The sequence below is a fragment of the Sapajus apella genome, unplaced genomic scaffold (genome assembly GCF_009761245.1).
Source record: "Sapajus apella isolate SASKATOON/1434 unplaced genomic scaffold, GSC_monkey_1.0 scaffold77, whole genome shotgun sequence".
Taxonomy (NCBI): domain Eukaryota; kingdom Metazoa; phylum Chordata; class Mammalia; order Primates; family Cebidae; genus Sapajus; species Sapajus apella.
This window is the reverse complement of record NW_022437017.1, coordinates 5,502,072-5,515,395: the sequence shown is the minus strand read 5'-3', so window position 1 is coordinate 5,515,395 and position 13,324 is coordinate 5,502,072. Positions and strand designations below refer to the sequence as shown.

The following is a 13,324-nucleotide window of genomic DNA, read 5'->3' as shown; positions in this document are numbered from 1 at the left end:
ACCCTGGCAGACTGTGGATTCCAGTTGGACACCGCCCAGGCCACCAGATGGGTCTTGGCCGAGAGGTTGAGCGGTGGGTGGGCAGGCTGGCCGGACCAAGGCTCCAGCCAGCCGTAGGGTGTGAAGATGTCGGAGTCGCTGCGGTAGGACATGGTGAGGTTGAAGTATCTGTCCAGGGCTTGCAGGTGCCAGCAGTGGCTGGGGGACTCCATGCTGAACCAGACCCAGCGCTGCCCCGGCGGCCTGGTGCGGGGCGGGAGCTGCGCCCTGGGGTCGTACATGATGTCCCAGTGGTGCACGATGACCGCGTCTGCCTGTGGGTACACCTCGTGGTCGGCAGTGATGTGGCAGTCAGCCGTGCCGGGCACCATCTCTGAGCAGCGGGGCAGAGCCAGGGGTTTGTTAAAAGGCCACGTCCACAGCAGGATCAGGAGGGTGGGGCGGGCGGGGGTCTCGGTGCTGTCCTGGCAGCGGGACCTATTGGGAGCCCCAGTGACAGGTTCCACTGCCATGAGGGACCCAGGGGCATCGTCCTGGTACACACGCAGGTAGGAGAAGAAGCACACAGCCACCAGCAGCTGAAACAGCAGCCCGGCCAGACAGTGGCGCCACGGCCATCGTGGATTGGCGGGGCCCATGGGTCAGAACAGCTGGGAAGAGAGGAGAGAGGAGTAAGGGTCATTAAGGACAATCACCCACTTCCTGGCCAAGCATCCTGACAGAAGCTGGTATAATTTGTGACACAGCTTGTCATAAATGCCCCCAGTGCCCCTGAGTTGGGGATTGAATTTATGACTCTGACAGGGAAAGGGTACAATGGGATTGGGTTTTGCAGGTTATGTAAGAGTTCTCCAGAAACGGCAGGAGTTGACAGAAAGAGTGTCCCTTGGATGAGGAAAGACCCAGTGCCAAAGCCTGGTGTGGTGAGACACCTGAGCAGTTTGCAAGTAAAAGGAAGTGCTCAGGGCTGCCGGTTTAGGCTTGTCTGCTCACTTGGTGTTTCAATCAACAAACACTCAAAGATAACCCCTCTGGCCCTCAGACACCCTGTCCCTATCCTAGGGGAAGGGCCGAGGCTTGGGGAGAGGTGGGAAAGATAGGAGGGGCAATGGGCAGGTGTGAAGACTCGGGCGGCAGGGGCTGACCAGGCGGGCAGTGGGGGGACCTGGGACCCGAGGGAGGAGCAAGCTCGTGGCGAAGACCTGGAGCGCAGCACGGAACCGGAGGGAGCCCAGGACCCACAGAGTGGAGGCACTGGTTCTGGGATGACTGAAAAGAAAAACCTTCAAGGAGGCTAAGAGGGCGATCGGAGGAGGAGGAGGGAACCCCAGCCGTGCTTTGTGATGGGTGGGGTGAGGCTTGGAGGCCAGGGTGGGCTGTTTACAATTTTAAATGTAAATCTAAAATCTGAACAGTACATTTAAGAAAATGTATAGCCCAGGTCAGGGGGACCCATGCCTGTAATCCCAGCACTTTGGGAGGCCAAGGCAGGTGGATCATCTGAGGTGAGGCGTTCGAGACCAGCCTGGCCGGCGTGGCGAAACTCCGTCTCTACTAAAAATACAAAAATTAACCAGGCGTGGTGGTGAGTGCCTGTAGTCCCAGCTACTCGGGAGGCTGAGGCAGGAGAATCGCTTGAATTGAGCCGAGATCACATCGATGAGCTCCAGCCTGGGTAACAGAATGAGACTATCTCCAAAAAATAATAGTAATAAATTTATAACACAGTGTCTCAAAAAATAATAATGCATTTATAACAAAGTGTCTTCCTCTGTCACCCAGGCTGGAGTGCAGTAAAACATGATCTCAGTTCACCACAGCATTGGCCTCCCAGACTCAAACAATCCTCCCACCTCAGCCTCCGGAGTAGCTGAGACTACAGGCACACACCACCATGCCCGGCTAATTTTATTTACCTACTTACTTTTTTTTTTTTTTTTTTTTTTTGAGAAGGAGTTTTGCTGTTGTTGCCCAGGCTGGAGTGCAATGGCGTGATCTCGGCTCACCGCAACCTCTGCCTCCTGGGTTCAGGCAATTCTCCGGCCTCAGCCTCCCGAGTAGCTGGGACTACAAGCACGCACCACCATGCCCAGCTAATTTTTGTATTTTTAGTAGAGACGGGGTTTCACCTTGTTGACCAGGATGGTCTTGATTTCTTGACCTCGTGATCCACCCGCCTCGGCCTCCCAAAGTGCTGGGATTACAAGCATGAGCCACCACGCCCAGCCTTACTTACTTACTTTTGAGACAGAGTTTCATTCTGTTGCCTAAGCTGGAGTGCAGTGGCGTGATCTTGGCTTATTGCAACCTCTGCCTCCCGGGTTCAAGTGGTTCTCTTGCCTCAGCCTCCTGAGTAGCTGGGATTACAGGTGCCTGCCACCACGCTCGGCTAATTTTTATGTTTTTAGTAGAGACAGGGTTTCACCATGTTGGCCAGACTGGTCTTGAACTCCTGACCTCAAATGATCTGCACACCTCAGCTTCCCAAAGTGCTGGGATTACAGGCGTGCACCACCACACCCGACCTAAATAAAAACTTTTTTCCCCACCAAACACAACACTACTGTTTTGGTAGAAACCTATGTCACCGACACCACGGAAAATGTAGTGCCTACATAGAGACGTGTTTATGGTGACCAATTTCCATATAATCGTCATTTCTTAGGATGAAAGAAAGGATGTGAAGTAGAAATAAAATATATCATTAAAATTAAATTGGCCAGGTGCAGTGGCTAAATTTTGTATTTTTAGTACACAGTTTCACCATGTTGGCCAGGCTGGTCTCAAACACCTAGCCTCAGGTGATCTGCCCGCCTCAGCCTCCCAAAGTGCTGGGGTGACAGGCGTGAGTCATCACACCCAGCCCATTTAGGCTTTTTTTTTTTTTTTTTTGAGACAGTTTCACTTTTGTTGCCCAGGCTGGAGTGCAATGCTGCGATCTCAGCATGAGCCACCACACCTGGCCAACTTAATTTTAATGATGTATTTTATTTCACCCAATACATTCAAAGCATTATTTCAACATGTAAGTAATGTAGAAAACCATTAATGATCTCATACACATAAGGAGCAAAAGAAAAAAAAAAAAGGAAAATTATTAATGAGCTACTTTACCTGTAATCCCAGCTAATTGGGAGGCTGAGGCAGGAGAATCACTCGAACCTGGGAGGTGGAGGTTGCAGTGAGCAACAAGAACGAAACTCAGCCTAAAAAAAAAAAAAGGCCTAAATGGTGACTTTTATGTTATACATACATATATATGTACATATGGAATTACAATGAAAAAATAATATAACATGCCAAAAGCCATTGACTTATGGATTTGTACACCTTACCAGAGCTCACTGTAAGGTATGTGAATTACATCCCGATGAAGCTTTTATTTTTTTTGCTGTTTTTTGAGAATATACCAAGCAAGAAGCTGTTTTATTTTTTTTGAGGACGGGACACCTTGGGTCACCTGACCGCAGGTGGTTGGACAGAGCCTGGCTTTAGCCCAAGTGCACTTACTCCCTCCTTCTGCTACCTGGTCTGGCCTCTGTCCTCAGCCTCCTGAGGACGTGCTGTCATCCTGGGCACACTGCCCCCGCTGCCCGGTGAGAGAGTCTTGGGGCATCTTTATTCCCAACCCAGAACGTGTGGGAGACCTCGTTGGAAAGGTCTCCTGGCTCCATCTGTCCTCCCCTCGGACCTGGTCCCATCTGCTGTGATTCAGGATTTAGCTGGGTGGGCACGAAATCCCCTGAGGAGGGTCTGCAGGCTGTGGAATGTGGCCTGGAATGTGGCCAGCAGCCCCTAGTCACAGCCAGGGGTCTTTCTGGGTGCTGTGTGTAGCAGGATGGAGGAAGAGATGGAAGGTTCTGGCTGATTTGCCAAACCAGGAGGAACTGGGCATTCTTCTTCTGCAAAAAATATCTTGGGTTCAACTTGGCTGGAACCTCAGCCCTGACCACTCCTGAATCACCCATTTCCCCTAGCTTCCCCCAGTCTACGCTTTTTTTTTTTTTTGAATTAGGACGGAGGCTCCCTCTGTCACCCAGGCTGCAGTGCAGTGGTGTGATCTCGACTTATTGCAAACTCCACCTCCCAGGTTCAAGCGATTCTCCCACCTCGGCCTCCCAAAGTGCTGGGATTACTGGCGTGAGCCACCACACCTGTCCCCAATCTTCCCTTCTAAAGGTCGTTAACAAACACTTCACAATCTCCTAAGAGGGGCCGCCGTGAACCCAGGGCCATGTAATTCCATCTTGCTATCAATTGCTTTATAAAAATTGACCTGTGCCGAGGCTCCCGGGCCCAGTGGTGCAAAGCAGAATTGGTTAAAGTTCAGCCTCCTTCCCATTCCTGGCTGGGACTGTCCCCGGAGGGCCTGTGTTTTGAGTCTCTTTCCAGAACCTTGGTGTGAGCTTGGGACTTGGCCTCTGGGTCCCTTTTTGTCACAATCAGGTCACCTGGTGGGATTTCCACTCTGCACTACAAGGATAAGACCAACTTGACCCAACGAAGAAAGCAGGCAACCACTACGTCATTTTGAAACAGCTTCATCAGCTGGGCGTGGTGGCTAATGCCTGTAATCCCAGCACTTTGGGAGGCCGAGGCAGGCAGATCACCTGAGGTCAGGAGTTCGAGACCAGCCTGGGAAATGAGATGAAACTCCCGTCTCTACTAAAATTGCAAAAACCAGCTGGGTGTGGTAGCAGATGCCTGTAATCCCAGGTACTCAGGGGGCTGAGGCATGAGAATTGCTTGAACCCAGGAGGCAAAGGCTGCAGTGAGCTGAGACTGAGCCACTGCTCACCAGCCTGGGCAACACAGCAAGAGAGTCCCTCACAAAAAACGCAAAACCTCCAATATTTCCTGAGCACTTACTAAGTGTCAGGCCGGAACTGGTGGGTGAGTCACACAATACACAATCCTTATAAGGGAACTAACAATTAAAATTGTGGCCTTCTGGCCAGGTGTGGCGGCTCACGCCTGTAATCCCAGCACTTTGGGAGGCCGAGGCGGGCAGATCACCTGAGCTGAGGAGTTCAAGACCAGCCTGACCAACATGGTGAAACCCCATCTCTACTAAAAATACACAAATTAGCCAGGCGTGGTGGCGGGCGCCTGTAATTGCCTTGCCTCTTTTTTTTTTTTTTTTGGAGATAGAGTCTCCTCTTGCCCAGGCTGGCGTGCAGTGGCGCAATCTGGGATCACTGCAGCCTCCGCCTCCTGGGTTCAAGCGATTTTCCTGTCTTAGCCTCAGTAGCTGGGATCACAGGCACCCGCCACCATGCCCAGCTAATTTTTGTATTTTTACTGGAGATGGGGATTCACCATGTTGGCCAGGCTGGTCTTGAACTCCTGACCTCAAGTGATCTGCCCACCTCGGCCTCCCAAAGTGCTGGGATGACAGGCATGAGCCACTGCGCCCAGCCTGAGATGTTCTCTTCCCAACGCTGGGTGCTGGCCCCATGCTGGTGGCGGAGGCCTCCCCTGGTGGCCTTATCAAGCCCCTCTGTGTACCTCAAAGCCACTCCCTTTCCTCGCCCCTTCCTAAAGAGGATGTCCTTAAACTCTGTCACTCCGAAACTGGGTGCAGAGGCCACAGAGCTCACATTTCACCTTCAGGTATCACGACTTCCCCGTTCTAGGAATCATTTCCTGGAGGCTGTGTCACGCTGGCCCTGACTTTCACCATCTCAGTGCCCAGCCAGACCCAGGCCAGCGGGGAGGATCAATGGGCCAGGGCTGGGGTCTCCCAGGCAGGCCATTTCCAGAAGGGGTGGCCTGAGTCTGTGCTCTGCTCATGGCCTCACTGGGGGAACTCTGTGTGACTGATTAAAACATAACTCATGGAGGCTGGGCACGGTGGCTCACGCCTGTAATCCTAGCAATTTGGGAGGCCAAGGTGAGCGGATCACCTGAGGTCAGGAGTTCAAGACCACCCTGGCCAACATGGTGAAACCCCATCTCTACTAAAAATATAAAAATTAGTCAGGCGAGGTGGTGCACACCTGTAGTCCCAGCTACTCTGGAGGCTGAGGCAGGAGAATCGCTTGAACCCGGGAGGCAGAGGTTGCAGTGAGCCATGATTGGGACCCTGCATTCTAGCCAGGGTGACAGAGTGAGACTCCGTCTCAAAAATAAAGAAACAGGCCAGGCGCGGTGGCTCAAGCCTGTAATCCCAGCACTTTGGGAGGCCGAGGCGGGTGGATCACAAGGTCAAGAGATCGAGACCATCCTTGTCAACACGGTGAAACCCCGTCTCTACTAAAAATACAAAAAATTAGCTGGGCATGGTGGCGCATGCCTGTAATCCCAGCTACTCAGGAGGCTGAGGCAGGAGAATTGCCTGAACCCAGGAGGCGGAGGTTGCAGTGAGCCGAGATCGCGCCATTGCACTCCAGCCTGGGTAACAAGAGCGAAACTCCGTCTCGAAAAAAACAAAAAACCATAACTCATGGGGCTGTCAGTCTTGCTGTCACTTTGTTCTGGAGCCCCAGGTTACACAGCGGTCCTACAGGTGTGAAGACTGAGGTCCCGAGAGAGGGTGCTCATGACTTGAATCACTGGGAGTCTCCAATGCACCAGGCTATCTCCAGTTGGACACTCTGCCCCCTGCCTCCTGCCTAATTCCCATCCATCCTTCAGGGCTTGGTGCAGACAGCTCCTCCAGGGAGCCTCCCCAGATAGGTGGTCTCGGGCCCTCCCAGCCAGATCAGCCCCTTCCACTGGCCCCTCTAGCCACCCCTGTGCCCCGATCCTAACTCAGGCCACAAGGATCTCTTCCCTCTGGCTCCGATGAGCCGAGACTTGCTTGGGGTGTGCAGTGATGCCATCTGTGCCTCTCGTTGGGGTCTTGGCCTTCATTGGACACCCCAGCTTCTCCCTCAGCCTGGGCTAGGTGGGTGGTGGAGCTGCCAGCCTGCTGGAAATTTCTCTCCCCTTGGGGCCTCAGGGCTGGGAGCCAAGGGCAGCTGCCACTCAGGAGGAGGGAGAAAGCCCACGGGCTGGGCTGGGTGTGCCGTGAACCACACGTAAGATCTGGCGCAGGCAGAAGGCAATGGGGGTTTGGGGTGGTGCCGGGGTTCCACAGGGGGCAGGCCTGGGTCCCCCAGTGTTGGCCAGGTGGCTAGACCTCTGCTCTTGTGGGACCCAAGGGGGGCTTCCACGTCCCTCTAAGCCTCAGAGGAAATTCCAGAGGGAAAGAAAGAGAAGTTGGAAAAGGTAGCTGTTGATGCTGACAGCAGTTCAGGTAGAGACAGCGACCATAGGGGCTACAGGGGACAGAGCAGCCTGTCCCCATACCTCTTACCCCCTGGGGACGGGCCCTGCCCCAGCCTGCCAGGAAATGTGGCCTGCCCTACCGGGACCCCTGGCTTGTAGCCAGGTGGTGGGGAGAGGGGCCCAGGTGTGTGGTGTGGGTGGCAGGTGAGTGATGGGCCCATTGAGGCTGGCTCAGGCCCGGGGTCACCAGGAGGCTTGGCAAAGACTCTCCAGACCCCCCACACCTTCCCTCCCTATGCCCCTCCACCGTCCCACCTGGGCCTCAGGAAGGTATCACAGGCACCTCTGCACCTCCATTGTACCAATGGGGAAACTGAGGCTCAGAGAACCCCTGGGATTCACCACCACCCTCCATCACTGGGTCCCCCTTGGCATTCTCCAGAAAGCAACAATTTCCCCCAACACTAGAATGTTCCAGACGTCCTCATTTAAAATCAGAAGCCACCTGCAGCCCCTAAGTGGTGGAGCAGGGCTGTATGCGGGACTTGCCTGACTTTGGAGTTCTTGACCCTAAGATCTTCAGAAAGCCGCCTGTCACGTCCAGCAGCTGTGTAGTTTGGGTGAGTCCCTCGACTGCTCTGGACTTTAGTCACCTCCGCTACAGAGTGGAGCCCCTGCCGGGACCTTCTTCAGGAGGCTGAGGTTCACGCTGATCCTCCCATCACCCCACAGGGTCTCTGCATACCCCCTCTGCAGGCTGGAATGGTTGGCCTGCGTCCCTGGCCCTCTGTGGGCCTCAGTTTCCCCTCCTGTAATACTTTTAAGAACTCAGCCTCTCACTGCTCATCTACATGGTGCTGACGTCACCAAACAGAGAGTGGGGGAAGCCCCAGGCGACGGTGAGAGAAACCTGGCACCCCTAGAAACCTGACCCTGGCCTCACCCCCGACCCCCTGGCACCAACACACTGGGGTCTGCCCACCCCGGTACCCAGGCCCAGCCGGGTTCATGCAGCTTAAATTTCAGCCTGAGGTGGATGAAGAGGCGGGGCCTGGACATGCTTCATTTTCCGATTTCTAGCAATAAAGGCCGTGGGGCCATGTATTGTGGAGTGGAAATAAAGCCTATTGCAAAACCTTGTGTTTGGAAAAACAATAGCATTTACCTCCCGCCCGGGGAGAGAAAATTCCAGGGAATACACGGGGCGGGGGAACAAAGAGGCCTTTCTCTCCTTCTGGAAAGGTTTTGTGAGGTGTGCGAGGGGCAATTTTAGAATCAGAAAAGCCAGTGGAGGTACTGGGTTTTTTTTTTTTTTGTTTTTTTTTTTTTTTTTTTGAGATTGAGTCTCGCTCTATCGCCAGGCTGGAGTGCAATGGCGATCTCGGCCCCCTGCAACCTCCGCCTCTTGGGTTCAAGCAATTCTCCTGCCTCAGCCTTCTCCGTAGCTGGGATTACAGATGTCTGCCACCACTCCCGGCTAATTTTTGTATTTTTAGTACAAGACGGTGTTTCACCATGTTGGCCAGGCTGTTCTTGAACTCTTGACCTCAAATGATCTGCCTGCCTCAGCCTCCCAAGGGGCTGGGATGACAGGCGTGAGCCACTGTGCCCGGCTCAGTGAAGGTATTTTCAAGAACGAAAACAGGAGAAGGTCTGTGGGAACCTGGAGCTTAAAAGCCTAATTTTCTTGGTTTGTTTCTGGGGGGTATTTTCAAGGTTTCTAAGATACCTGTCCATCCGTGGGCAAAAATCACAGCCAGGAGAGTCAGCAACCTGGGCACCCGGCCCAGCTCTGTGGGAATCGTGAAGACGCCACCGTGGGAAGATGCGCCGGAATTTGCAGTCCACTCCATCCCTGCTGGTGTTCTCTGGAGAGCAGCAATTTTCCCCTACCCAGACTCTCAGAATGTTCCATAGCCCTCATTTACACTCAGCCTCCACCTGCAGCCACTCAGCCTCTCGGCCCAGCTGCAGCCCCTGGTCACGCCCCTCCCAAAGCATGACCGTGCTGAGATGGGACTTCAGAACAAGGGCAGAGCCTTACAAAAAATGAGCCCGGTGTGACGGTGCACGCCTGTAATCCCAGCTACTCAGGAGGATGTGGCAGGAGAATCACTTGAACCCGAGAGGTGGAGGTTGCAGTGAGCTGAGATCACGCCACTGCACTCTAGCTGGGGTGACAGAGTGAAACTCGGTCTCACTCAATAAATAAATAAATAAAAATATAAAGAGTCGGGGCGTGGTGGCTCAATCCTGTAATCCCAGCATTTTGGGAGGCCTAGGTGGGCGGATCACCTGAGGTCAGGAGTTCGAGACCAGCCTGGCCAACGTGGCGAAACCCCGTCTCTACTAAAAATACAAAAATTAGCTGCGCGTGGTGGCAGGTGCCTGTAATCCCAGCTACTTGAGAGGTGGAGGCTCAAGAATCACATGAACCTGGGAGGCGGAGGTTGCAGTGAGCCGAGATTGCACCACTGCACTCCAGCCTGGGGGACAGAGACTCTGTCTCAAAAAAAAAAAAAATCCTGTTTATTTCGTGGTTTGTCAGTGTCTTCCCCAGACTGGGTGGCTCACGGGGCAGGGCTTGGGTACCCAGTATGACCTGGCACCCAGTAGGCACTCAGTAGACAGGTGCTGAGTAAATGTCCCTGTCTGTGATGGAAGCTTGAACTCCCACTTGGAGAATTATCCACAAAGAATAAAGATCTCTGGACTTTGGGACAGGAGTGACCCTGCCCCTACCCACCCCCTGCTGACCACCCCAGGGATTACAGCCTGTCTCAGGGAGATCTGCAGGTGAGGTGGCCCTCACCCCCATTGACACGAGGCAGGACCTCACAGGGCTGGAGATAGAGGAGCCCGGGTGGCAGGCGCAGGCAGGCAAAGAATGCTGCGGAGGACGAGAACGAATAAACAGGCTCCTTGGATGTCAGAGGCTGGGGGTGGGGGGACGCTTCGAACCTCACGCCTGGCTGGGGATGTCTGGACAAGGCAGGCGGCCAGTGGGTGTCATCAGGGCTAAAATTAACCTCCACTTCCCGCTCGGCCCCTCCTCCCGGGCCAGGAGGGAGGCTGGGGCCCAGCCATCACTTCAGCGAGTGCTGTGTGCCGGACCTTGAAGAAATCAACGCACTCAGCCCTGTCAACAACCCCGACAGCTGGTATCAGTAATGGGATTGCAGTGTATCCCCACTTTACAGGCAGGGAAACCGAGGCACAGAGAAAGAGGGAGGCTCAAAGCCACACAACCCGCAAGCGGCGGAGTCAGGACTCGAACCCGGGGTTCAGGGAGTGGTGCTCTCACCCGGAGGCTTCCCTGAAAGCCAGGGGAGAGGCAAGGGGCTCCGAGTGATGAGTTCCTGGGGGAAGTGGGCATGCAGCCTCTCACTCCCTCTCCCCCAGGGAGGGACCTCTCCAGAGGCTTCCAGAGTTACAGCAACTTTGGGTCTTTTTGTGTAAATTCCAAGAGATGCCTACTGCGCCAGTGACCTGCCGGGGACCTAAGGCACCCTCGCTGAGCCAGAGAAGGGTCAAGGAAGGGACAGGGACAGGGCTGATGGGCAGATGGTGAGATATTAAAATACGCCCACTCCACAAAAATTAGCTGGAAGTAGCGGCAGGCGCCTGTAATCCCAGCTACTCCAGGGGCTGAGGCAGGAGAATCTCCTGAACCGGGAGGCAGAGGTTGCAGTGAACCAAGATTGCACCGCTGCACTCCAGCTGGGGGAGAGAGAAAGACTCTTTCAAAAAAAATAAAAAAATTAAAATATTAAAAAACAAAAAACAGCCAGGCGTGGTGGCTCACGCCTGTAATCCTAGCACTTTGGGAGGCTGAGGTGGGTGGATCATGAGGTCAAGAGATTGAGACCATCCTGGTCAACATGGTAAAACCCCGTTTCTACTAAAAATACAAAAATTAGCTGGGTGTGGTGGCAGGTGCTTGTGGTCCCGGCAACTCAGGAGGCTGAGGCAGGAGAATCACTTAAACCCCAGAGGCGGAGATTGCAGTGAGCTGAGATTGCGCCACTGGATTCCAGCCTGGGCAACAGAGCGAAACTCCGTCTCACAAAAAAAGAAAAAAAAAAAATGCACTCCAGACCAGCGCAGTTGCTCATGCCTATAATCCCAGCACTTTGGGAGGCTGAGGCAGGAGGATCAGTTGCGCCCAGGAGTTCAAGACCATGCCGGCAACATAGCAAAACCCCTTCTCTACCAAACAAAAATTACAAAAATTACTTTAGTATGGGGATGCGCGCCTGTAGTCTCAGTTACTAGGGAGGCTGAGGCATGAATTGCTTGAACCTGGGAGGCGGAGGTTACAGTGAGCCAAGATTGCACCACTGAACTCCAGCATGGGCAACAAAGCAAAACTCTGTCTCAAAAAAAAAAAAAAAAAAGTTATGAATGATGCTATAAGTATATCCCAAGAATTGCATGGGATATACTTACGCCAAGCCACGATTCATCATCTTTCTGAAATCCAAACTTAACCAGATGTCTTGGATTTTTATTTGGTAACTCTGATGACTTTAGCTGGGCAGGGGTGGAGGTGGTTCCCTGCAGGGGGTAGGTGCAAAGAGCAAAGGCAGGCAGTAAGGAGGTGAAATCAGAGCCACACCAGGCGCTCAGGTGGCTTCCAGGACTCGGACTCCTTCCTTGATGGCCTTCCCAGATGCCTCTGGGACCAGCACAACGGAGGAGGCTTCGGGGCCTCCCTGGACCCCACCCCCAGCGCCAGCCCCTCACTACCTCCCAGGTCCCTCCAGCTGGGCTCATTATTCATCTTTAATGGTCCTCACTCAGCAGGGGGAGTGCAGGCCCGGAACACCTGGGACTCCCAGACTCGCAGCGGGCGGCCTCACTAATGGGGGTTGGAGAGTCTGGGAGGGGTGAGAAGGGGTCCCAGCCCACCGAGGAGCTGGCCTGGGGCAGGAAGTGTCCAATTTGAGGCAGGGGCGAGAAACAGACTTCTGCCACCCCCACCCTGCCATTTCCTTTCCTGTCGAGGCGGGAGACCAGGGAAGCGCCTCTGGACACCTTCACCCCTCCCAATCTCCACTTGGACGGGGTCCTGCTGGGCCCCCCAGACGCAGAGAGGGCTGCTTCGGCACTCCTGCCTCCCCATATCCCAGGCAGGGGTAGGATGGTTGCCCCAGCCTTGACCCTCCAGCTACCCACGTGCCAGGCTTGATCAAGAGAATGGCTCTAAGGAGTGGAAACTGACCAGCAGAGAAGGATCTAGAACCTCGGACACTTCGGTGCTCTTAGCCACTCTCCTGTCTCTCCTCTGAGCCATCACACATGCTGTTCCTCTCTCCTGAACAACCCTTTTCCCTTCCCCTGGAATCCTCCTTGGACACCCTGGATGGGTCAGGTACCTGCTCTGGGTCTCCATCTGCCTGTGTGACCTCATCACACCCTGCTCTGCCCGAGTTACATGTAACTGCCCAGTTATGTGTTGTCTCCCCCGCTGGGCTGTGCACCTTGGGAGTGGGGACTTGGTCTATCTTGGGCAAGGTCCAGCTCACAGTGGACAGACATGCTCTGGTGTCAGTCATAGCTGCCCCAGCTCTGCTCCCATTTGCTGTGTGACCCTGGATAAGTAGCTATGCCTCTCTGAGCCTTGTTTTCCCCATCTGTAAAAATGAGACACCAGCACCTCCCTCGTAACCCAAATTGCACTGAGATGGCAGAGACGTCATGTACAGAAGGTGCTGGAACTGTGCTTGGGACCCCAGAGGAGGGGCAGCCAGTGTTCATTTAAAATTTTAGACTAATGGGCTCACGCCTATAATCACTGCACTTTGGGAGGCTGAGGCAGGCACACAGCTTGAGCCCAGCAGTAGGAGACCAGCCTGGGCAAGATAGGGAGACCCCATCTCTGTAAAATAAAAAAATATCAGGGTGTGGCGGCACACACCTGTAGTCCCAGCTACTTGGGTGGCTGAGGTGGAGGATCGCTGGAGCCCAGGCACCGGGAGCTGCAGTGAGCTATGGTGCGCCACGAACTCCAGCCTGGGTGACAAAGGGAGAGCCTGTCTCTTAAAAAGCAGGCAAGGATGGCATGGTGGCTCCTACCTGTAATCCCAGCACTTTGGGAGGCCGAGGCAGG

At 54.1% G+C, this 13,324-nt stretch overlaps 1 protein-coding gene across 1 annotated transcript in view; it reads right to left on the bottom strand.

Moving 5' to 3' along the window:
* Positions 1-638, bottom strand: part of LOC116532885 (alpha-(1,3)-fucosyltransferase 5-like) — a 2,259-nt gene extending 1,621 nt beyond the window's left edge. Inside the window, exon 1 of the mRNA XM_032252486.1 lies at positions 3-638. Within this exon, the coding sequence (XP_032108377.1) occupies positions 3-638 (636 nt within the window). The remainder of the gene's footprint in view (positions 1-2) is intronic.
* Positions 639-13,324: the final 12,686 nt, after the last annotated feature.